Source organism: Amblyomma maculatum, chromosome 3 (genome assembly GCF_055883805.1).
Source record: "Amblyomma maculatum isolate TAMU_Amacu chromosome 3, ASM5588380v1, whole genome shotgun sequence".
NCBI classification, from domain to species: domain Eukaryota; kingdom Metazoa; phylum Arthropoda; class Arachnida; order Ixodida; family Ixodidae; genus Amblyomma; species Amblyomma maculatum.
In genome coordinates, this window is record NC_139346.1 from 170,264,092 (window position 1) to 170,290,131 (window position 26,040).

The 26,040-nt window shown below is 44.5% G+C and overlaps 1 protein-coding gene across 1 annotated transcript in view; it reads left to right on the plus strand.

Moving 5' to 3' along the window:
- Positions 1–24,705, plus strand: part of LOC146196875 (uncharacterized) — a 99,804-nt gene extending 75,099 nt beyond the window's left edge. Inside the window, exons 12-18 of the mRNA XM_084598568.1 lie at positions 6,913–7,025; positions 7,843–7,945; positions 8,840–8,880; positions 9,975–10,178; positions 18,890–19,098; positions 23,295–23,373; positions 23,968–24,705. Of these exons, the coding sequence (XP_084454694.1) occupies positions 6,913–7,025; positions 7,843–7,945; positions 8,840–8,880; positions 9,975–10,178; positions 18,890–19,098; positions 23,295–23,373; positions 23,968–24,066 (848 nt within the window). The 3' untranslated portion in view covers positions 24,067–24,705. The remainder of the gene's footprint in view (positions 1–6,912; positions 7,026–7,842; positions 7,946–8,839; positions 8,881–9,974; positions 10,179–18,889; positions 19,099–23,294; positions 23,374–23,967) is intronic.
- Positions 24,706–26,040: the final 1,335 nt, after the last annotated feature.

The following is a 26,040-nucleotide window of genomic DNA, read 5'->3' on the forward strand; positions in this document are numbered from 1 at the left end:
AACAAGGCGAGATGCCAAAGCTGCTTGGAACAGGTGCGCATCAACGGTGTGAACATCTTTCAGTATTATCTCTTGTATATTTCTGGTGGACTATGCAGAGCCAGCAGTCATCAGCCATAAGTAGCCAATTAGCCTATGTATGCAAGTTTTACATAAGGTAACATGTTTATGGCGCCGGGAACAGCAAGCACAGTGGAACCTGAGGGTGTCACATGAAACGCTAAGAAAGAAAGAAAGAAAGAAAGAAAGAAAGAAAGAAAGAAAGAAAGAAAGAAAGAAAGAAAGAAAGAAAGAAAGAAAGAAAGAAAGAAAGAAAGAAAGAAAGAAAGAAAGAAAGAAAGAAAGAAAGAAAGAAAGAAAGAAAGAAAGAAAGAAAGAAAGAAAGAAAGAAAGGCTTCCAGAACATTTCAGAAATAGTGGCATCGCACCCTTGGTCGTCTGGATTAATCCATCTGTGCTCAGCGGATTGAAAAAAAAAAACAAAACAAAAAAACGCTACTCTACGACGCGAGTTGCTCACAAAGTGCCAGGGAAACAAGATGTCTGCTCAGCTCGTTTGTGGTCTTCAAAAAGAGACGCTTTTCAGGTGTCTTAAATATGTTTTCTTATGGATTCAGTATTTCAACAACCATATCTCGTGACATATAGCAAAAAGTAGCCACTTAATTCTCTTTCGGTCAAAAATTACAGTATTAATTATATTTTGTAGGGGTGTGTTTATTCAGATGGATATAGCCGCTCAGGAGGAACTCGCAGCGGAGCGTCAGGCGTGGCAAATCAGCAAGGCAGCTACCAACTTCTTCGTCCTCGAGCGCGCCAGCACGCGATGCATGGCAGTGGCTATGAAGACGAAGATTACCACACTACAATTTATATACCTTGAGCGTTACACAAATTTCATTAAGTCTTTTAAAAAGTTTACAAAACGTCTTGAAATCATGATTTAAAAACAGAAACGGCCATAAAAACATTTTATAATATGCAAAATGTGCTCCAGTGCGTCTTTTTTTTTTTTACTTTTCTGAATATGGCTTGCTTGTATGCTTAAGTTTCTTTTTTGTTATTAAAGATATGAAGAGCTGCCCGAGAACAAGCAGTGTGAAAAAAAAAACAACGATATTACAGTTGCGTTAAATGTGGAATGTCAGCAGAGTCGCAGTTCGCCCCGCGCAGGTTGGAGAAAAAAAAAAAAAAGAAAGAATACAGCTCACAACACCGACGAATAAAACTGGATGCTCCTTTCATAGACAAGGCAATGGCCAGACTCTGGACATGGATATATTAGGAAAGGATGCAGGGGTTCACACATAGCCATTGGAAACACGTTTTCAGTTTGAGCAAGAGCATTGGTAACATTTGCTTTCTAATCACCTTCTTCGCCCACAGACAATGTCGACGCGAATTTGAAGTTTGGAAACTGGCCAACTGCGAGTCTCTCCAAACGTCAAGACGTAACGGCACCTTTTTAAATCTGGCCAGAGAAGATCGAATACTTAAAATGGATCGGCGACATAATATTTTCTTTGTTTCTACACCTTACGCACAACATCTTATTGACAAAGAAAAACGCATTTTTATGGAAAATATGGAGATGAGCTCGCAATAAGCCACATTTTATATTCATGCACAAAACTCGAAAGACCGAAGAAATATCTTATACTAAAATTTACAGTGGGCACCCAATGTTGCTCTGAGACAAAAATATACTTGTTGATATGCAGCTTGCTTCAGATTTAGAAAAAAAGAGAATGTCCTTTAAGAATTATTGGAAAAAAAAAAAAAAAAACTGCAGTCTACTGGGTACAACTAATATCCTTTTTTGACCTTGCGCGCTGATTATGATAGCCTCAGCTTTTTTTTTTTTTGTGCCATAAAACTGAAAAAAAAAAAAGCTCAACCCTAATATTTCGGTCGCTGGGAGCAAGCACGCACCTTTTAGAAGTCATTTGTATTAAAATATACAGCTGGCAAAGCTGTCCTTTAAAAGCGTCAGGCAGTCAGCAGTTCGACTTAAGAATAACTGAAACAAGCAGTCCTCCACGTACCATTACTTTGGAGTCTCAGTTTCAACACGTAAAATTGTAAGTAGCTCAGAGTGCAACTTTGAAATGTTGCTCGAAGAACAATTTGGGCCACGGAGCGACAGTTTCAGTACGACACTCGCCCGGCACACGAGTTGGTCATTTATAACATCTAGCGCCACTTTCAAATTGCACTCCAGAACTCATTTGGACCCACGCCAGGGCTCCATGAACCGGCCAACGGGGTACACGACTAGCTCGGAACTGGGTTGCTTACGGGAGTCCCAAAGTAAAGGTTTTCGTCCTTCTTAAAGTGTTTCAAGGCCTCGTATTTTTTTTTTTTTTTTTCGCATTGCCGCGCGGGTCGGCTAAAGGGAACTCAGTTACACTGTTTTTTTTTTTCTCAATGAAAAGGCGAGAGATCATAAAACAACTGGTTGAGGGAGGCAGCCACCAATTCATTCTCTTACAGGTACAAAGCAAAGACGGCGACCTTGCAAATCTTCGGCGGCAATTCTCGAAGTTTAATAGGAAGGTCGCGAGAAGCTAAAGGAGGTGACATATCGTTAAGGGATCAATTTCATTGCAAAATAAATGTCATTGCTTCCGTCGTCCTTGTTTTGCTCTTTTAACCCTTGATCCTTTTACTCTTAAAACAGCAAGTGAGAATTCCATCTCTTTAAAAATGTCAAAAACTCGTTATCTCGAAAACATGTTTGCCATTAGATGAATGGTGTGATTATGCCTCAGGCGCTTAACTAGGTGCAAACCGATAGCCAGGCAGCTCATTCAGATTATTTATTTCGTCATTCTCTCACCACAATTAGTTTGTGTCACGTTTCAGAAAACTATAAGAGATCTATGCTTGGCAAGACTATCGTCTTCAGAGTAACGTATTATAGCGAGCTGCTCTAAATATATCTTTTTTTTTTCGCGATTCTTTGTCGCCACTTGATGGTTTCATCATCGTTCGCGTTGAAAATGCGTGCTCTGTGGTAACGTGATTAACGAAAACAGTGGCTCTTCTTTTTCCATCAAAATCGGAAGCTTATAGCCCCAACCGCGAAATCAATACTTGCTGGCGGTTGGATACTGCAGGGTCCGAGGACAGCAGGCAAGTGCAATATATAGAACGTTTCTAAGGGGCGTATTGATCTGACCGGTAGCTCGTTTGGTGATTATCGATTCAACCGAATAACACTGGTGATTCCTCGTCGCTTACGTTTTAGCTTTCTCTGCTTTCTTTTGCTAACAAAACATCAGAAAAAAAAAAAAAAAGGAAATTGAGTCAATATCCGCAGTGGTATGTGAGCCTGCAAAAAGATCCGATAAGAGGATTTAAGTCTGGCCTTCTGCTATCTTTTGGCGTAAGATTAGGCTGTGTGCGGGAGCGGGCCAGAAACGCTCTACATGTATTTCTCCAAAGAACTGCCCATCAGGATAAGCGTAATAACTTTATCGATGTTTCTTTCCCTATAAGTGAACGCGGTTGCGGCTGCCTCCATTTTTTCTCATGAGAAAAATTAATGCGCGAGCATTACAAGGACGAATGGGAAGGAATATGGCGAATGCCGTCTGCCAGACGTGGTCCAGTGGCTAGGTTGGAAGGGAAGCCTGAGTAAGTAAGTAGAAAGTTTACAGACGATCAGTAAGATTTGTGCGGCATTAGCGCGTGATGGGCTAGTGTTCTGTACAGTACGCTTCCTGTAACTTGATAATGCCATCTAATCTCGTGACGTCACAAAACCCGCCGACCGGTCACTGTCCGGCCACGCCACCTGCCATCCTGCTTGTGGCATGCTCGTAGTTTTTCAAAGCTGGGAAGTTTCAACGGTCGTTGCCGACGCCGTCGAACATAATTCTTTTTTCAACAGGGTATAATAACATTCTCGCGTTAGCATACATAATTCGAATAAAATCGGCTTGAAGAAGAATTACTTATAGTCGAATGCAAATCAAGGACGCTGCAACATACATTTACGACTCAAAGGAAGCCGCTTCATGTAATGACATCGACCAATAGGAGTGTCGTCTCGGTTAATTCAGTTTCGCGGAGCCTGCCGCCGTTCAACTGCGGTTTCACACTAGGGTTGACCGCGAAGTCGAGAGAACCAGTCGAAGCTTTGGTTGTATCTAAGTTCTCTTTTGAGGGGAGCTTACCGTTGCATTCTAGAGTTGTACTGTTTTGGTTAAATTCTTGGCTTGCCATATATACCAGGTGCTGCGTGTTTTTTTTTTTTTTTTTGAAGGACATCAAAAAAAAGAAAAGGTAACTGCATGAGATTTATTCTAGCCGTATGGTGACTACGGCGGGCATCATGTAAGAAGCAGGATGCCTTAATTCGCGAATCAACAAAATAATGCGTCACGCCGCCTACAGTAATATGAGCTCATAGTTTGTTGAGGCCACGTGATAGCTTAGGATGGAAATCTGCAGGGAAATGTGTGACGTCACATTTTACTCCGTTCCGTCTAAACTCAATACCAGAATCAACGTAGACATAACGGCCGTTATCAGTTGAGAGCCGTTGCATATTATAGTTAACGGGCGCCGTATTACGTCAACAAAGGAACAAAATTTTTGACTTCTATAAAATTTGTTTTATTGGTTGTCGCACAGTGCTATTATTATCATCTGGTAACAGGGCCGCTACAAGCTATTGCGAACAATTAACAAAGCAGTCGTAACAATAAAAATTGAGACCAGCTGACCTGAAGCACTTTGCAAAAGTGCCGAGAGCGATACAATAAAAACAAAGTGTCGGGCAATACTAATGCTTTAGGATGGTAAGCTTCACAACAATGTCCCTTGCAGCTATTCATTTTCACAAGGAAGACCGGCGCAGTTAATGCTGTTAATGCCTGTTTTCTGCTCTCAGACTGTCGGTCCAACGAATAGCATTCTTTGAAGTTAACGTGAGCCCGAATCTTCGACTAACACAAGCTGCCCACTAAGAAGCAGACAGCTGCGTTGCGCAGAAGAACCGTTAGGATTTCTCAGGCGCCCCGATGTCCTTGACTTCGCGGGCGTCCCAGGAAATGGTGGCAATTGTTTTCCGGAAAGCATCTCTCACGCAGTTTAGGGCAGTTAATTTCTTCTTACTCCCTTCTCTTGCACTGCGGCTGGGTGCCAAGTTTTTGCTCGACGCCATTGTGTCTAGCCTGAGTCGTGACTTCCTGTTATGGCTGGCAAGAGAAGCGCAAAGTGGGGGTGTAAACAACAACACTACCAACGCGTCTGCGAACAGTGTAGCAGTAGAAACGAAAACAACACGTGCAACGGCGAGAACGGAAGGAGGAAGTGTAAAAAAAGGTAATAAAGAAAAAGTGCGGCGACAACGTTGCACGAAGAAGGAACGCGGTACAAAAAACAAAAACAAAATAGCAACATAAATTTACTTCATTCCGCGGGCACAGGAAACAGGGCGACACGGTGTAGCTAGGCCTGAATCGTGGCCAAGTTTTCTTTTCCGATCGATTCGCCGCGCACTACTGAAGATGAACGAACCTGGCCTGTCGCCAGGATGTCGCGGGAGGGCCTTCGCAGGAAGAGATGGGACTCATTCTTCTCTATGCGTTCAACGAGTTAGATGATTTCATCGTTTAGGGAACAAACAGATCCAGTATCTTTTTCAAGTATATGTGGAGTAGTGTACATTCTTTATGCACGGTCTGCACCGAGTACATTTACCCTTCTTTCCTTATTTGATTCGGAACAGGCAGCCCGCCTAAACTGTATAAATACAGTGTTTTAAGCTGTGATTTTTGTAAAAGCTAAGCGCGGATACTGGCTGTTCTTTTCGTTATCAGTCGGTCGACCAGTGAATACCTATCTGTTTGCCTATCTCTATATGTCTATGAATACAAGTATAGTTTGTCAGCGGGTTATATTCTGCAATTGCTGTATATTCTGCAGTTTATGGCGTAGATACGACTACAGCTCCTCAAAGGTTTTGCACGCATCAAAATATTCGAAGTGAGGCTCATAAGACCACAAGACGCGTTCTTTTACAACTGGTTGTGCATTTCGAATTCGGGAAATGTTTTTGAAAAAGAATAAACTCTGATCTAGTGAAAGGTAGTTTGCAACATCGCGAATATATGTAATATGTATATGTAATCTCGAGTGAACATTCCTGCCTGACTGAAGCATTTGTTTAACCACGGTGTTGTACGTCACACTGCTGGAAGCCAACGCTACGAATCAAACAGTGCAGTTGTTGCAGTATTTGCGATAAATGACTCAAACTGTTAATGGCACCAGCACCGCAGCGCCTCCATACTTGTGGTGGCATAGATTTGTTTGGTCCTAATTCCCAGCGACAGCTGCTGGGCCGACACGTCACCCTTCACGGCGTCCGGCCAGAACTACGTAATATGCGTCACCGTACCAACTAGCCCAGATGTCTCTTCTATTACACAATAAAGATGACGCCCGTGGTGATACTCAGGTTCTGCGTCTCAAAGTCATTGGTTCAAAGTGAAGGCCGAAAGATGAAAACGCAACAGCTGAAGACTATCCATGTCTGTTAATACAGACATGAGTCTGAAAACTGGTCCGAGTTCAGTAAGGCAGGAGTGGCAATCAATGACTTCTTTTGGAAATCGGAATGACTAAACAAACACCTTCATTTTGAGCAGATCGGGCAGCCTCGTCCGTGTGATTTGTTATAGTCCGCAGTGTCGTGGAAGCCATTGGTGTACAGCGTGCCCTTTATTGTTGAAAAAAATGATGCTGCTCTCGGATTTCTATTGCTCAATAAATCCACATACAACTATAAAAGAACAAAGGAAAGCTCTCCGTGATAGCAACAAACAACTCGTCACCCGTATGCCGCGTCAAAATAAGATTTTTTTTTAACGCGTTCTCACAATTTGCAGGGACACCAAGATAGGCCGATGGTCCTGGATCCTCGAAAGACGTGGCAAGCTTTTTTGCGCCACTCTGAAAGGACCGAGACCAGGAGACCAAAGAAGAGAGTGAATCCATCTTTCCTCAGAATGGTAAGGATCCAAGCCGGTTGAGGGTGGAGGCGTCAACCACAGAGAATTCTTCCACCACCGTTAACCTGTGTCTTCTTTCTTTCTGTCCTTCCTTTGTTCGCGACAGGGGCAGATGGGCAGTAGTGCATGCGTCTTGCGATATAATTACGCATGAAAGGAAACGCATTTGAAATTAATAATTGTTTGTTTCTTTTTTTTTAGAAATAAATATCCCCGTTCGGTGTGATGTCAGCGCTCACTTCAGAACATCATGTGTTCAAAAGTACTTCGTAGCTGTCTACTAACCATGCCTCTTCAAGTCATGCTTAGTAGAGCTTCAGAGTTGTTTTTGTACTTGCGAGCAGTGCGCAGCATTCGCGCTGGCCAACAGAAGTGGATAGTCTGTTTATGCACGGACAATTAAAAATGCAATCCAAAGTGCAGGAAAAAGCTATGTGTATTTTACCACAATGTTAGGAAAAAGAAAAATATCAAATTCAAGTTTAGGCAAGCGGTTTTTAACTTAAATACACTGTGCTATGATTAGGGGCCGGAAAACATATACTTTGCTTAGAGTATGCGAATCTGTCAATAGCCTTTAAGGTTTGGTGAAAAGAGTGGCAAGCAGTGTCACCTGTGCCTATTTATTACAGCCGATTAAGCTATTCACACAGGAATAGTATCTTTTTGTCTGGAGCTGATTACCAATTTTTTCGGACAACTTTTCTTTGAGGAGAATACAAAGAAAGAAGGCTCAATAATTGCTTTCAACTCATTATTATGTTTGCGGATGAGGCACAGAAGCAGTAGAGTGACGCTGGTGTACCCTCTTCTTCAGCAAGGTCCACAGGGCCCTCCCGGTCCGCGTGGTCCCAGAGGTCCTCCAGGAGCCAACATCACACGGGAGGAGATGTTCAGAGAATTCAAGGGAATCATCCGAGGTAAGCCAAGTCTCCTTGATTTGAATAAAGATGCCTAAACTTACAATTTACACTAATTCGTCAGCCTATCCTAGGTAACACCATATGGTTAGCGGGTTTAAACGAATGACGGACGAAATAGAAGTATAAGGGCAGGCAAATGAGACAAGAGTCTCGAAGTTTGCGAGCGATCCATGCAGTGCTGAGTGGGCAAATATTAGTAAGTACGTTGCGGTAGGTCAGTGGTGTAGGCTAAATATCATAAAATCTTACAGTAGAACGTTGATCTAGTTGGTTAAACCTACGTTCTACTTAAGCATTACCGCCGCTGTATATGAAGGACATAGACGTGGGAGTAGGGAATTCTAGCGTAGAGATATATTAAGACCGACTCAAGCTAGGAGCATTTCGCACTTGCACCCGTGTGGGGATACCACTTTATATTAGGCGACTTTGTCGAGAGCGTAACTAGATAGTCAAACATCATGCCTTACAAACTGTTATTAAACGAAGACGGCCGGCTGTCAAAGAAAAATAAGTTTCGCTTATTGGTTGCTGTGAATATGCAGGCTATAGGCTTCTTGCAGAGGTCTGTAATGAAGATGGCAGCGATTCCTTCCGCTTCTACACTCTGAAGACGCAAAATTCGAATTTAGTGATCCTTTGTCTGCAATAACTTCAGAATCAGCCGAAGTACCTGAAATACTTAAGAAAGCAGCCAATAATACTGTCCTCGAGAAATATTACCTAATCTTCGAAAGCCGATGCGAGGGACATAATTTTTAACTGTTCGTTTTGCCTTCTCCGGTATGATGTCGCCGCTGAAATTGCTCTCTTATGTGAGCCATGTGTAAAACTTCAATTCTTGTACGCGTGAGGCTTAAGTGGACACTTTGCCTTTTCCCACTTTTGCAGAGGCTGCTGAAAAGAGAGCACAAATCCTGGCTGACATGCAGGTAAGTTTTAAAAAGCTTTCAGAGTAACATAGCATTCGTATCCTAAGCATCACATTCCAAATTTACGCGACTAGTAGGCAGAGTGGTTATTTTCTACTACTATTTAGACGGCGGGCTGGCTCACGGTTGGCGCTAACAAGTCGATATAAGCATTGCCTCGTCTAACACCCTTTAATGACAGTTGTTTCTTTGGTGAACATAAAGCGGTAATCATAAAATATTAATAGGTCGAATATCAATTTACGAGCCTTTGTTTTCAGACTTCAGAAGCTTCCTTTCAGTATTTTTGGGGGACCTATATGCTTTGATTGAGATTGATTGAACTCGATTGAGCTTTGATTGAAACTTTATTGAGCTAAACCACTGCGGCTTCTCAAAAACTTACAAATGCGGCCTCAGTGCAGTTTATTTTGATGTGCGATCAAATTTAATTTTTACGCTATAGACGGGCTTTTGCAATGCGGAAAAATCGGATGAAACGCCCCGTCAGATGTACTGTCACACAAGCAAATGTAACACTATTTATGAAGGGCTCTTCCTTATGCTTTCACAAAAGTGGACGAAGGCTACTGTACTCAAAGATGTTACGTTCTCACAATTTTCTCACAAAACCTAGCAGATATGCTGGAAAGAGTGCATGTGTAGAGAAAAAAAAAATTCGTTCATTTTCACTGCATGCATTAACGCCTGCTTCAGACAAAATTCCTGCACACTGGCCACCTAGCTATAAACATAATTGCCTCACATGATATTTTTCTTTCTTCACATAAGGTTTGTATTCGATGTAAAGCAAAAAAAAAAAGCGCATAATGAAATTTTGTCTACTAAGATGCTATACAGGCACCATTGATTACAATACAGTCTCTGACTTTGCGCTAAGTTTTCTTTTTAAGCATGAAGTTAAAAGTAGCGGAGGACTTTTCGGTCAGCATCTTTCTTAGATAAGTCAACGTGGTCTTACCGTTCGGAGAGTGTTTTTAAGCTAAAGCTCTGCCCACTTTTCATGCAACCAAGATTGTTTATTTAGGTGCACTCTTCGGTCCTTCTGCTAGCTCACAAATGTTAATATGGGTGGCATGTATTCTTTTACACAGTGTAAAAACTCGACAAACTGTTCGCTATCATTGCCTGGCACTAATGCGAGCGGAGAAGACCCGCTGGTGTCGTGGCTTCATCCGCTGGTCGAGATCGACCGCGCCAGCCTGCTGCCGCGAAGCCAGTCCGGTTTCTTCTGGGAGCTGTCGCAGGAAATCCGCGCTCGCAAGGGGAAGGAGTTGCGCATTCATCCTTTCCACCGGGTAGGTACTCACAGCGCAGTCTACTTCATCACAATGTAAAGCGGCAGGCTTCTTACTTGCAACGCGGGTAACAAAATAAACCAGGTTTAACTCTGCCATACCTAATGATATAGGAGCGAAAGGTTTGTTTAGCATAGATGAACTTGGATAGACGTGGTGAATCCGGAGCCTAAGCCTAGCAATGCGTTTTTGATGATACTTTCGTTGCTTGGCCAAGCGATGTTCCTCTTTTCAGGTGTCTCTTCACGTTTATTCCCCACGGCGAGCAATATCGACGTATAACACCGTTCTTGCACTTGCTCCAACGCTCGCAAGCAGTTGCCGCTCTCTGGTAAGCCTCGTCACTTCGTCTGGCGATCAGGCGATCGTGGCGAGGCAAGAGAAGTGGAGCGCATGCGCACCCGCTCCACGTGGTTTCAAGGTCATTGCGTGGCTTTGCTGACCGTGAGAGCATTCGCCTTAAAATAGCAATATCATGTAAAGAAATGCGGGCGATGAGATAAATGTGACCTGACGGAATTCAGGTGATATACGGCGAAGAAGCAACCACAGCAATAATCCTGGTGATAAATGTAGCGTGCACAATGCCGTATCGGATGCAACGTCTTCAGTTGCAGATGTTTGCATGAAACAGCTGTCAGCACTTTCCTCCTCTCAGACATGAAAGGCACAATTTTGTTATCCTAAATCGGCTGCTCCAAGTTTACCAGCCTAGTAATACTTCCTTGGCGCTACCATCGAATTGCGAACTGCTCGGGTGCCCATGAATCGACGGCTAAGGACTGCCCTAAAATTCGGGATGAAAAACGTATACTAAAAAAGATGGTGAGAGATAACTCGACTCATCAAGAAGCGGCCGCGTCTATTCGTCGTCGCAAGCACCGTTCCCGACGCCGACACAAGGAATCGGAAGGCAAGCCTAGCCTGGATAAGTCAACTTCAGAGTTAACGTCAGCTCAGGTGCCACAACAGATTGAGTCTAATCCCGCTAAGAGTACTCTTGCTGTAATGTCGCAGACAGTGTCACAGGCCAAGGATCCGACAGAGGCTGTTGTATTACCTACCGCCTCTGATGCTGAGTGGCCAGCTCTACCATCAAAGGCCAACGCCAGGCATAATCCCAGTTTGGTTGCCACACGTACTGAAAATTCCGACAACCCCGACAGCCAGCAGGTAAAAGAAATGCTGAAACAGCTGGTTCGTTCAATGCGGGTGCTGCTCTCCAGCATCAACACACAAACAGCAAAGTTTGCTGTTCAGTTTTTGGACGCATTTGAGCCGCTCTTGGCGGCATTGCAATAATTCACAATGGCGCAACAAACTAACCCCACCTCTGTGACGATGCACTTGCGCCGCAGTGTTGTGATGCAATGGAATGCTCGAGGCCTGCGTGGTCGGCTGAGTGACTTCCGACAGCGGGTACAGAAGTACCGCTTTCCTGTGATTGTGATCTGTGAGCCCAACATGCCGGCTGCTTTCCGCCTTTCTGGATATGTTCTGCTATGGTCTAGAGAAGCTAACGAAACAAGCAAAGTGCTGGTATGTGTACGCCAAGACATTGCGCACGTCCGCCATGCTCTGCAGCCCCACAACACGAACCACTACATTTGTTTGACGTTAACCCTGAAAGGACGAGTATGTTCTGTAATTGGCGCTTATATTCCACCGAGAAATGGCTTGGACAAATCATATCTATTTTCAATAATCCAGTGTTGTGCAGCTCCTCGTATTATTGTGGGGGACTTTAATGCTCACCACCCTCAGTGGGGTAGTGCAATAATGAGCAATAGAGGAAGAGACCTGGCAGACTTTATGCATACGCAAGATCTCGTCAATATAAACGACGGCTCACCGACGTTTCTACGCGGAACAACCTACAGCAGCTGCTTGGATGTGGCGTTTGTTTCCAGAAACCTCCATCCCTCCGTTTCTTGGTGTAGTGATGTGGAAACACATGGCAGTGATCACATACCAACGTACATATGCATCAAGTGGTTTGCACCTGCCACTTCACCTCGTGTGCAATACACAGACTGGCCCGCCTTTAGGGCAGCGGTGGAGACTTCCAGCGTGGACCTCCAGTCACCATCTCAAATAGAAGGACTCATTACTTCCTCTCTCAGTGAGAACACTCGCTATGTTAGTGTGCCGGTGTCAGTGTCCAGCATCGACGTGGAATTCGAGCGGCTTCGCGCGATCCGTCGGCGGGCTGAAAGGAAGTACAGAAGAACGAAATCCGCGCAAGATCTCGCACTTTCTCGCCGAGCTAGACGACAAGTTTTGCGTCACCTGGAGAGGTTAGGACGACAACGTTGGAGACAGTTCTGCTCATCACTGGATCCCCGTAAGCCCCTGTCGCGTATCTGGCATGTTGCGAGAAGCTTGCGCACACCTCCGCAAGAAAGGCACCCTTTTCGTGCCCTGGCCCTTTACCAACGCCGCAATGAAGTTGACGTAGCTGAAGATTTTTGTAAAATGGTTGTGGGCACAAACCAGGCACAGTTACCAATTTCAGAGGTTTTTGCACCACCTTCGCCGAATGATCAATACGACGTGCCCTTTACAATAGCTGAATTAGACGCCGCTCTTGCTTCTTGTCGGCATTCATCTGCACCTGGTCCTGACGGGATTACATATTCAACCTTATCGAACCTAGGCAAGGATGGTAGAACTGCACTACTTAATTACTTCAATGATATATGGGCTTCTAGTACTGTTCCTGAACACTGGAAAATTAGCCGCCTGGTTGCTCTTTTGAAGCCTGGAAAGCCTCCTCTCGAACTTACCTCATACCGGCCAGTTGCCCTAGCAAGCTGTGTTGGAAAAGTTATGGAGCGCATGGTGCTGGCAAGACTTGAGTGGTATCTAGAGAGTAATGATCTTTATCCGAATATGATGACTGGATTTCGCCGCGGACGCTCTTCCATTGACAGCGTCATCGACCTTGTGGCGACAGTAGAACACGAAAAGCGTCACCGTCGACTAGTAGCTGCTGCATTTTTAGATATAAAGGGAGCTTACGACAACGTCCTCCATGAAGCTATTCTTGATGGACTTGACGACGTGGGAGTTGGTGGCCGACTGTACTTGTGGATTGTAAGCTATCTCAGCGGCCGCTCTGTTTACATGACTACGCCTGAAGGAGATACTACCCACTTTCAGGTCGGTCGTGGAGTTCCACAGGGAGGAGTTCTCAGCCCAACTTTATTTAACGTTGCGCTAATTGGCCTGGTGAGTGAACTGCCAACTAACATCCACATCAGTGCATATGCTGACGACATCTGCATCTGGGCCTCTGGTTCGACGCGCCCACAACTACGTGCGAGACTGCAACGAGCTGTGTCATCAACATCGATGTACTTACGGCGTCAAGGTTTATTTTTAGCGGCAGAAAAGTGTGCAGTGATAGCGTTTACGGGAAAATGTGTCAGCCGCTACCCGATTACCCTTCATGGAGTCGTAATACCATACGTCTCCAGGCACAGATTCCTGGGAGTAATTATTGACCACCGACTATCTTGGTCGAAACATATTGCTATGGTGAAGAAGAGGCTAATTAATTTTTGCCATGTACTTCGTTACATAGCTGGCATCAAATGGGGTCCAACTGAGCGCTCCTTAATACGGCTTTACGAGGCTCTGTTTGTTGGCTACATCCGGTACAGTCTCCCAGTACTTTCTAGTATGAGCATTTCCTGCTTGCGGACTTTAGAGAGCGTGCAAGCGCAGGCACTGAAAATATGTCTTGGACTGCCCAGATGCACCTCTAACAAAGGCACAATTGAAGAGGCACACGCTCGCCCAATGTCCATATACTTGTCACACGAACCACTTCGTGTATATTTACGAGCACTTACAAGACACCGTTTTCACCCACTCAGCAAGATTCTGGATGAGAGGCCGGACTGCAGTTTTACAACTGCACTCCGCTGCCATCAGTCGCAAGTACCGACAGGATATGCCCTCCCATATCGTCCCACCCAACCACCATGGACGATGGATAAACCTTTGGTGCACCTTCGTGTTCCCGGAATACTAAAAAAATCTATGGTACCAATTAGTGGACTCAAACAACTTACTCTGGCACACATCTGGTCAGAATATCCCAGTTATATTCACGTATACACCGATGGATCTGTGTCAGCACAGGCATCCGCTGCAGCTGTGGTCATACCAGCTCAGAAAACGACTCTGCATTTCCTTTTGGGACATAACTCTACATCAACCGCTGCCGAACTTGTAGCCATTCGGGAATCTATTCGCTATATATGTGGGGAACCACCTCAAAAATGGTGTATATTCACGGACTCGAAGACTGCATTACAAATTTTGGAAAACTTCTTACGCCACACTGCCTATCAGTCCCTGGCACTAAACATTACGGAGCTCATCACATCTGCCCAGCTGCAAGGCCACATGATAATGTTTCAATGGATTCCTGCTCACTGCGGCCTCCATGGGAATGAGCAGGCCGATGTTGAAGCGAAAAGCGCTCTCATCAATGGCTTCCAAACAGCTGTGCCTTTTTCAAGAGCGGATACGACGTGTCTTCTAAAGAGTTGTATGAATATTGCTACAGCGACTTACTGGGCTCAACCAGACGCCCGACACATGCGTCTAAGAAAGCTTGATCGAACATTTAAATTTACTGTTCCGCGTGATATTCCGCGTCATCAGGCATGCTTGATACATCGACTTCGTTTAAACGTGGCTTTCACGCGCAAGTACTTACATTTAATTGGACAGATGGACTCACCGGAATGTTTAACTTGTGGCATCCCAGAGACTGTGGACCATGTATTATTGGTGTGCCCAGAGTATGCGAACGAAAGAAATGTGCTAGCTGCTTCCTTGAAGCGTTTAGACAAGAGGCCTCTGTCGGAGGAACTGCTGCTGGGCGCTTGGCAGGACAAGGGGAAGGGCATCCAGGCAGTGCGCGCTCTTTGCCGTTATTTGAGCGCCAGTGGACTTGATTCACGTTTGTAAAGCAAGCTGCTGTGTCTGTATATATATTTCATATGCCTTCTCCCACATCGTCACCCATCATGACCTTCTTTCTTCTCTCCTTCCCCTTCCCCAGTGCAGAGTAGCAGGCCAGATTTGAATTATTCGGGCCAACCTCTCTGCCTTTTCCTATCAATAAATCCATCTATCTATTCCCTGTTATGCATGTCGTAATCTGCTTTGAGGCCGGGATGAAATGCAGTGTCTACAATGTTTCGATCTTTCAAGCAGAGCCGATACTAATGTTTAATATCAGTGAGACATGCGCCGCCTCATCTTTAAAAGATTGTACCCCGGACTTCTTACCTAAAGTGTGTGTGTGTGTGGGCGGGGGGGGGGGGGGGGATTGGGGGTAGCTGCAAGACAATGGTTAATGTCGTTTGCGCTCTCCAATGGTGAGGTTACCAAAAATTTCGCCACTAAAGTAAAATTCCTAGGAGCGAAGTCAGTTTGAGACGTTAACATATGGTTTTCTTCAGAGTGTAATTTTAAAATTGGTGGTAGTTCTTGCTCCCTTAATAGCTTATTTTCACTTTCACCATAATCTCGAAATCTTTCTGCGCTGCACAATTTATGTGAAAAAGAAGTGTTCTCACAAACCGTAATGTCGATTTCTTAGGTTCAGGCAAATTTTCTAAAAGGAGTAATTTTTCTACACAAGTGGATTAAAAGTTTCGCTTTTTGCTTGTTTTCTTTCAACATTACCCTCGATTACTTTCTTGCGTTCTTCAGCGAAGCAAACGCGAAACCAATCTGGATGACATGCGCGCCTCTGCATTTCCATTTTGAACGTATGTAAATTTATTTATTCATTTAAAGATACTGCTAATCCCATTCGGGATTGTTGCGGGTGAGCATATGTAACTAGAAGAGAAGCGTATATACAGCAAGTTAGTAACACACAGTGGCATAAACAAGCACTTCGAGAATATAAAATTTTTGGTTTGTGGGGTTTAATGTCCCAAAGCGACTCCAGCTATGAGAGACGCCATAGAGGAGGACTCCGGAAATTTTGACCACCTGGGGTTCTTTAACGTGCACTTACATCGCACAAAACACGGGCGCCTTGCTTTTGGCCTTCGTCGAAAAGCGGCCACCGAGGCCGGGATTAGATCCAGCATCCTTGGGAACGGTAGTCGAGCGCCCTAACCACTACGCCACCCCGGCGGCGCAGAATATAAAATCTATAAATACGAAACTTCTGCGTAACATTATAAAAACAAAATATGACAATCAAAATTCGGTGTGATAAGGAGCTAATATGAGGCATCACCCGACAAACAGTCATATTAGTGCAGCTGGAGTTATATTATTGCTGATCTGGAGTCACATGTCATTAATAGTATGCAATTGTGTTCACAACTACCGTGATAGGGGTGCTGTTTGTGTTTGTTCCTCTGGCATGACAGCAGATTTAGTTACATTAAGCCTAATCTGGCTGTCAATCCACAGGTTGTTAATAATTTCCAGAACACTGCTAAGAGCTATGTGGTCAGCTTGTGTGGTAATTTACCAATCTATGATGCATTCATCTATAACGTTAAGATTAGTCGATATATACCATTGATGAATTTTAAAAACAAGACAGCGCCAAGACACAGCCCTGGACTACACCACACGTATAACGTCAATTGTATTAGGAGCTTGATTGTTGATTTGTAGCAGGCTGAGCCCCATACTCTCAGTTATAGTTGGTGGTTCATTATATTTTAGTCTTCGCTTACTCAAGCTATAAATTATACTATTATCATTAGTGAATACTAATGCAAAATGATTATTCAGTGATCGCCTTTTTAGAGCTTTCTACTTCTACGACTGGATAATCATTCTTCGTTTTGAGGTTAAGGTAACTACAAAATTTTGTTGGGGCAGTTCTTATAATGTTGGGTATTGTGTCGTAAAACTAATGTAGTTTAGCAGCCCTTAAGCTAGTTTTATGTTTTGTGTTAATAAGGTAGTTAATGGATTATTGAATGTTAATGAGATAGATCTTGAATGCTATAGTGTTATCTGCTTTGGAATAATTGAGACTTGTGGAATGCAAGCGTGGGACAGAACATGTGCTACTAAGTGACACATTATATAGAATTAGCTGATGATTAGAAATTCCTTCTAGTAATTTTATTTTGGAGTTATCGACGAGGAAATGATCGCTGACGAAAACCAGGTCAAGAGTGTTCGCGGATCCGTGTTTGGTCGTTGGCTGGTTTATCATCAGGAATAGATCAAATTGCAGCATAATATCAAAGCGAGGACGTAAAGAAGCGCAGTGATGTCGCATTGTGAACCAATTAATATCAGGCAGGTCGAAATTACTGAGTATGATTTGTTTAGCTCTTAAAAACGAAATTGGATATAACGATGAAGTGCCAGCACGAGGTCAAGATCTCTTGACGGGTTACGGTAAACGCAGCCTTCCAAAATGCAGCAAAAATCAGATAGCAGTTTTTTAAAAGTTGCTTTCACACCTTCGTTATGTGGAAGTAGCACGAATTGATTTTTTTTTTTTTTTGTTGATGACAAGAGCCGGTCCTCTACTAGGTGTTCTATCTTTTCAAACCATAGCACGATAAGGAGGGGGGCAACCTCAGAATATTTTACATCAGATGTCAGCCAGGTTTCTGTTATCGCTATAAAGTCTCGTTTTCTACCGATAAGGCCTCAGTCTTGTTCAAAATGCTACGGGCGTAACAATGCTTATACAGGCTCGTCTTAAATATGTGCAAACAACGCGAAGCGTGGCCATGCTCCGCGGAGCGTCAGCGCATCCTGCGCGGCCGCGCATCAAAGCAAAGTAGCACAGGCGCACAGAGGCCTGGAGGCGGCGCACTTCTTTACACTGCTAGAGTTTTTATCACTGGGACAACATAAGTAATAAAGAACAAAGAAAAAGTGGTTTTCGTACTTTTAAAATCGATAGCATGTCGATTGTCAGACGACAAACATAAAGAATGTGTCATGGAACACGCTTTGTCAAATCATGCGAGCGCCACTCATTAAGGCAGACCAGCGGCTTAGCTTGGCACTCATTTGCAGTAGCTTATCTGCCTCGCCGGCGGATGAGACAATGCCATGCTCAAGCTACTATGATAGGCCAATTGATGGCCTTCCATAGGACAGCGCAAACGCTGCAGTGAGTGAACCGCGATAACGATAACGCTATCTCGGCGCGTTTGGCCGCTGCCAGTACACAGTTAGGTGCGCTTCTCAGTGAAGGATCACGTTGCAATTCCGTGCTGTAGCAGACGACACGAAGAACCGCCTCCAGGCCCTTGTGCGCTTGCGCCACTTTGTTTGTATGCGGGGCCGCACCGTATGCGCTCTCGATCCTGTAGTACAGTCAATTCTTTCCCTACGGTACAGTCGTCAGCGCGGCTGTCTAGAGCGCCGGAGCGATGTGCTGTGGAACAAGCAAAGTGAGATATTGGCTATGCTGCTCTGTAAGTGGTACAGTGAAGGTGTCATTGCAAATAGTATGCCTACATGCCTTCGTTTTAGCGCCATCATCGTCCCCAGGACTGAACCCCTGCTCTAAAATTTCACTTTCTTTGTGCATGAGGTAGGTGGTGTTCGAGTGCTCTAGACAGCCGTGCTGACTTCACTGGACGAGTGTCAATTTAATGCCTTAGTGCCATTGCTTTGCTGTCAACGATACCACCTTGTCTTTGACACTGGAACCGTTAATATACCCTGAACTTTGGTTGCAGCCGTTCGCGGAAGGAAGCTTCGAGCGCGGCTCCGGTTTGAACTCCACCCGCGGTCTGTTCCGGGTACCCATAACCGGCATCTACACTTTCTTCGCTACCGCCTTCGTCACCCGACCCACGTCACCCAGGGCCCTGAGGAAGCACCTGGAAGCGTCATCTAACGAAGTGTCACTCATCGTCTGCGTGAACGCCAGGTGTCAGAAGAACTTGTGAGTGCTGTCTACGTGATCCTCTTTGTGTGTTTCAATATTTCTGCGGACAGGAAAGTAAACTAATTTATTAAAGAAAGAAAAGCTCCAATCTGAAGCTCCCCTGTACGGATCTCCGTTCGCGTACAGGCACTTTTCTACTCGTTTCACCAGTCCCTGAATTGTTTCGCTATTATCTCGAGCATGCCAGTTAGCATGGAGTCCTAAACCATACCGCATCATATGAAGACCACCCGACATAGACCCTTTGACCTCCTACATCGATGTCGTAAATTATGGAAGGAGTGCCCCGCCCCGTACGGTTATGAAATTATTACGTATTTAGCGACGGTAAAGTAAAGGCTCAGTAATCGTTGCAGATGTGTAAGCTCATTCGGCTGTGCGCGAGGATAGTCCTTACGATGCACAGGAATTTGATTTTTAAAGAACAGAATAATTGCTATCAGCAAAAGTACGGGTCGCGCAATGGGGCGTAGCGGTAATACGCTAACGGTATACGTTACTCGCGGCAGGCGCTCACTCAAAACGAAAGTCTCTTACGACTCGAAGAAATACGCCGTTAAAAACCAGCACTAGAACATTCGGCAAATCGATTTTGCGATGTATTCCGGCGTTTGACTCGAGCTAATATGCTTGCGGAATCCTTAAAGGCTGAACAGAGATGGAAGGCTCCCAGTTTGTTTTCTGCATGAAAGCACTTGCAGCAGAACTGGCCGTGAATTCAATGCAGCATCTCAACACAAGTTCGTCATGCACTTCCTTGCAGTTGATTAATTGTTACATTCATTAGCCCATATTTTTTATGCACGCTGCCGTGTTCGTAAAGACAAAAGAAAAAATAATGTAACATCAATTTTGCAATGATTTGCTACCCATATTCCTCGCTAATCGTTGCGTGGTACAGCCTCTGCCTTAACAGACCTATGCCAGGCAATATTTTTTATGCTGCATTTGTGAACCATGATTTATCTGGACGATAAAAAATGGCCAGTATTTTGGTGCCTATTAGGCAACTCATTTTCGCTGATTTTGTTTTACTATTTCTTTGAAACATTCGAAGCGTGCTTTCATTTATAGTATGGCGTTCGCGGTGCAGGTTACCAGCATTCCTGTTTTGCGACTGATTGATTCGCCTAGCGGTCAAGAACTGATACTTGTAATTCGAAAGCGCTTTGCTTTTGCCCATGCTCACAGTCGTTATTTAGGAAATTGTGCACCATGTTGAAGCGAGCTGCGACCGTCGCAGCTACTGTTGATGTAGAGCAGGCTGTAGGCGTGTATTTCTGTCTCCCATGGTCCTTCGTATGTAGAACTAGATATAGGCATACAGCAGTTTTACGCGAAGCTCAAAAAGCCGTCGGTGTCGTAGTAGAGCAGTCGGCACCAGCAGGTTGCAAATATTTGCGGGGAAAAGTCCCGATTGCTGGACAGGTCTGTAACGTCACAACCGCATGATTTCGGGCAGGCATATCAAACACGGCACATTCAAATAGAACAGTTTCAATGAAGAATGAAAAAAGAACCTGTCATCATTCGGGTTCTAACCCAGGTCCTCTGCATGCCAGATGGGCACGCAGCACAAAAAGCCGAGAAGGGTCGTTAGTGTCAAGCCTATTAGAGGGTATGACTTGCTAATATGCGTTTGGGATGTGTGCCGATATTAAAGTAACAATATTAAAACTGAAACGATTTAAACGAAAATAAAAAAACATTGCGCACTGAAAAGGCAGTGTTAAAGACGCTTCGCTTCTTTATTGCGAAGCTTATGAATCGTCGCATGATTTTACTACATCCTTTAATTTCTTTTCTATTTCATCCTTTGAGGGGGAAGAAATTCACTGAGCTCAATTTCACCTCCTAAACAATCTGCACCTCAGCCTCGCTGGGCATGTTTGATTTTCAGTGCCGGGTAGTCCCGGACTACTTGCTGACAGCCCTCAGGCGTTCGATTTTCCTCGTGCAGAACAGAAGCTACACCCGCCAGTACAGCTTCCGAGCCGACGACCATATTTAGATTGCGGGCGGATTCTGAGTACTTTTCTTGCGTCAGGCAATGACACTAACACCGTAGCTGATCTCTAAGCAGCTTTAAAACGTTTAAGTCTCATCTTCATTTCCTTGTCTTGAATTCCACTACACATGGAAGCGTCCAGTGCCACGAGCAGGAATTGCTTTTCAGTGCTGTCCAGTACTTCGTCACCTGTTTAGCTATCTTTTCAGCTTGCATGACTGAAAGTATAGAAAATTTTAGAGATGTAACACTTCCGGAAACTTTGAATGGCAAAAAAAATCTTTGTCTTTTTTTTTTCTGAAATTTAAAAAAAAATGAGACCAAATTATTTTTACGTATGACCACGTAATGTCACATGGCAATACCATACCTTTTACAATGTAAATAACAGGCGTGGAATGCTTTCTGTCATCTCACGAACCAATGCAGGGTTTTACAGAGGTCTAACAGAGGCATTCTGCAAGCATCACCGCATAAGCATACACTGAGTAACCACTTCAGCTTTCTGTAAATACGCGCAGCTTTCTGAAATTGGTACGGCAGTTAGAACGCAAAGTATTGACATGTCACTTCAGCGGCTGCTGTTTAACACAAAATTTCACTGCATAAGAAATAAAAATGAAAATAAAAATTGCAAGGGTTCAACGCTGCTGAACCAAATATTAAGCGAAAGCATTAGCTGCTAATATTCGTCTCGTGGATCAATGACGCCAACACAGGTTTCACGTACGCTGCGTCTAGCCGAAGCTTTATTCTGTACATTTTTCCCGCGGAAACTTTGACCAATTATTCCAACCTCACCGAAAAAAAAAAAGATTTTTCCGAACTTATTTTTTCTTTTCGTCGTTTCGCGTCTGACTCGTGATGGAACATCTGTGTGTGGTGCAGCTAACGTTTGTTGTAAATACTTTTGCAAAAGATTTCGTCAGCTTTCGAGCGCAGTGAGCGGGGCCTTTGGAAATACATCGCGAGCAGCAATGACAAGCAAGCCCTGCCAAAATGGGTTTTGCAAAACGCTTCGCACGTGAGATTTCTTTAGCGAAAAGCAAAGATTGATTCGCGACTCTGCTATCTATCTGCAGTATTATGCGCACGCCAAAAGATATGCATGCGCGCGGCCTTAGTGCGAAAGAACTGCGTCATGGGAACTAATGATTAGCATTCTCAGCTAATAGCGAACGACAGAGAAAGCTTGCGAGGTCATGTAACCGTAACGCTACTTCCTGTCAGAGCGAAAGCCGATACCTATCAGAAAGTCGCTCTTGCGAGTCGCGAAGGGCGTGGCACTGGCTGTCGCACGCGACCAGTGAGCCGCACAGTCGCGACCGATGTTCCCACTTGCAAATGCGGCATTCGGTTCGCTTTCCACATCTTGTGTCTACCTCTACTGTTCACCACACAGAGCAAAGCTAACTAACGTTCACGTCAGCTGATCCACTAATTGGTGTAACGGAGCTGGAAAATCGAGCAGTGGTCGAACGACCTGTGACTGTCGATTTTCGACCAATGCGATCGTTTGCGGCAGTCGCTTTTCGACCAAAATGGCCGCGCGACCTCGACGAGTCGCAAGTGTGAATGGGCCTTAAGGCTGGAAAATAGTATATGCGCCTGCTTGTCGTAGCGTCGGCACTAGCGTGTGGCAATATTAACCTCGGATGATTTAATCTTTTTCTTGTCAACAGCCACCAGCATGCGGCGGCGTCATCACTGATTCCAGCGCACGGATCGATTCTGTATTGTTTTTGTTCATGCTGGTTGTCGTGAGATGCTTCTTTATCATTGTCCTTGTCGCGCAGGGTGCGTCGGGATGTATCTAGAAGATTACGGCCACTCGCTTGTGTTTCTGCAATGTAACAGATAGTGCTATATAATCACGGTCCGCGGCATTATCTGAATGTTTCTTCACCGCCTTTAAATTGAACTTTGGCGTGTGCGATGGTTTTCTTTTCTTGTTTTTTTTTTCGACGAACGCCGAGCACGATTGTTGCTATCGCCGCCGCCGATTTCTTAGTTCTTTTACGGGCGCAGGTTAGCCCAATAGACATTTTTTCCAAGTGAAGTTCAAGCCTCCTCATTCGTTACCAACGGCGTTATCCCCACTACGTGAAAATATGCACTATAGATCGAATATTTGTTAGAGCAAAGACATTCACCCAATAAATTTCTTTTAAATTCCTTCCTGCAGGTCATTGCGCACGACGAGCGAATTCAGCGAGGGCGAGCACACCGTGTCCCTCTCCGTCAGCGGGCCACTGATGCTGCGGGTGAGTGTTTGAAATCAAAGCAACTTTGGAGATCGCAACAAGCTTAGAGGTCACGGGTTCTTTCATTAAGTAATGCCTTGTACAGATCTTAGTTCGCAGAAATCCAGCTGCCACAAGCCGGTGTATGAATTCTTCAAATGAGAGCTCGTGATGTTTTTCAGATCGTAGTTATCGTTTATCGAAATTTATTTTTTTTTAACGAAAACAAAATAGTCGCTGAATGTAGCCTACCTTCAAGTCATCTAAAGCATAAACTACATTTCCCTGTATCGTTAATAAGCCGGCGGTATGAAATGCCTGCTATAGCCAATAACCGGACACTGCCAAGATCAAAAGGAAAAGAAAATAACTTTTTTTTTTTTTTCAAAAACCCGAATGCTCGATTAGGTAGTGATTCTGCTCTACGTTTGCACGATGTCTAAAGCTTTTAACTGACAGTAAGGTTTTGACTTCAGCTGCAAATATTTTGCATGGTGTTCGCTCCAGCAACCGCGTCAAGCGCTCCTCGCGCAGATTGCATGACGAGAGGACAGGATAATTACGAAAGTCGAATTTTTTATTCATTTGTGACACGGATCTTCATGACAATTGCAGGCTGGGCAAGTGGTGTCCCTGTGGCTGCACAACCGGACACCCTACCCGCTGACCGTCCACGAAGGCTCACAGTTCAGCGGATATCTGGCTGGACTGTAAGCTTCGAGCGTCGCTTCCCCTGTGGCCCTCTGGACTGACAACGTGCTCGCCCTTACAAAAACAATTCATAACAATTATGCAGAGTTAAAATTCATCGCGGGCTAATTGGTTATTTAAAACGCAGAACAACGCGAGCTACACAGGGACAAGAAAGGAAGACGAGACACACACAGCGCTGACTTAAAACTGAATGTTTATTTCTCAGACACTTAGGTAAATCTACAGCAGCATCAAGAAAATAAGTGCAATGGAGTCTGATAAACAGTCATCGCCACCAGAAATCGCACAGGAGAACTCAGATTATCCACCTCCCGATAAGAACCATTGCCCTTATAAAGAATTCCGGTTCTTGTCGGGAGCTGGATGATAAGTTTTCCTGTGTGATTTCTGGTGGCGATGACTGTTTAGCAGACTCCTATCCTTTTATTTTCTTGATGCTGTACATTTACCGAGTTGTCCGAAAAATAAACCTTCACAAGTAAGTCAGCTGTGTCTCGTCTTTCTTTCTTGCACTTGTGTAGCTTGCGCTGTTCGGCCTTGCAAAAAACTTTCTATTTTCATATATCGCTCTATCATATCATTATTGCGCAGGGTCAACACAGGAATATCTTCTCCGGCTAAAAAAAAAAAAAAAAAAAAGCGGCAGTGTGTCGAAGTTTTTTTTTTTAATTATTTTTCAGGGACTTTCGCCTCGTGCAGCCTATATATCGGATTGCATCATTGAACGTCACTAAAAAAAAAAAAAAAAAAAAAAAAAAACTGCTTCAGCACAAGGCCGTTCATTGTTCTTTTTTAGACACACGATGAGGCGGGGGGGGGGGGGGGGGGCTGCTTACACAGATACATTTTAAACTCTCTCTCCTAAGTATTGCGCGCAACACTCACAGGTTGCAGAACATGGAGCAGCTTATTTATTTATAATACTCCCATGCTACAATACAGAGGAGAGGTACGAAGTTTGACACAGGCTAGCTTGGAGACCGGTGGTTTTTCACGCACATTAAACCTTACGTTGCGGGCGTCTACTTAGATCACTCCGCGTCTGGTGTTCCTATGCAGCCCAAAAGTGGGCCTTTCCACGTGTCCCTACGCCGTACGGGGAAGGAGACCTATAGCAGGGTTCGCGCATCGTGCCGAAAAGAGGTCCGGTCTGCTCTGGCCGCGCTAGTGCGCTCTCATCCCGAGGGAATCAGCGACAACACAGCACAGGCATTTATTCGCACAGAGCTACTGTACAGAGCGCTGCGCCAAACGATGGATTGGTCCACTACACCTTCGAACCAGCAGAGTCAGTAGCGCTTCGAAAATAGGCCTAGCTTGGCCTAAGGGGGTCAACTCTTTCCTCCATTCACCTTTCTGTCAATGTATATCAATGTATATAAAATATTAAGACTATAGTTATTTATTTTAGTTGCTGTACATCTAATCGGTTTTACATGCGAAATGAGCCCATTCATTTCTTTGTAAACAAATAAAATGAAGCGATTAGTAGAGCTGTTTTGTGTTCTTAGGAATGTGGCGCCCAACAGTGTCTTCTTTCCCGAACTTCGGAAGGTGGCGCTCGACTGTCGCAAAACACGCCTTCTTAGCGGATCTTGTGTAGTGTTCCGCAGGACGACAGCTCGAAGAAGACTCGTGTGGTGGCCCCTACCCAGGTCCATTCCAAAGGGAAAAAACCCTCCGCTTATTGCAACACAAGTATATATACAAACAATGAGCCCGTCACGCATGCGACGAGCATCACAAGAATACACATGCATTTCCATTGATAAATACCGATAATGTCGTTTGTTTCATGTTTCCTTGGTACAGCTAGTGTCAATATGAAAGGGAACACGGGAGCACGTGGCCTGTGCGCTTTGCAAAGCGCTGCCACTAACACAAGAGAATGGTTGGCACCAAGGGTATGCTCGGAAAGAGCAGCCGACCAAGCTTACTTTGGATGCACCTTTACCACCGATTCTCATCACCTGA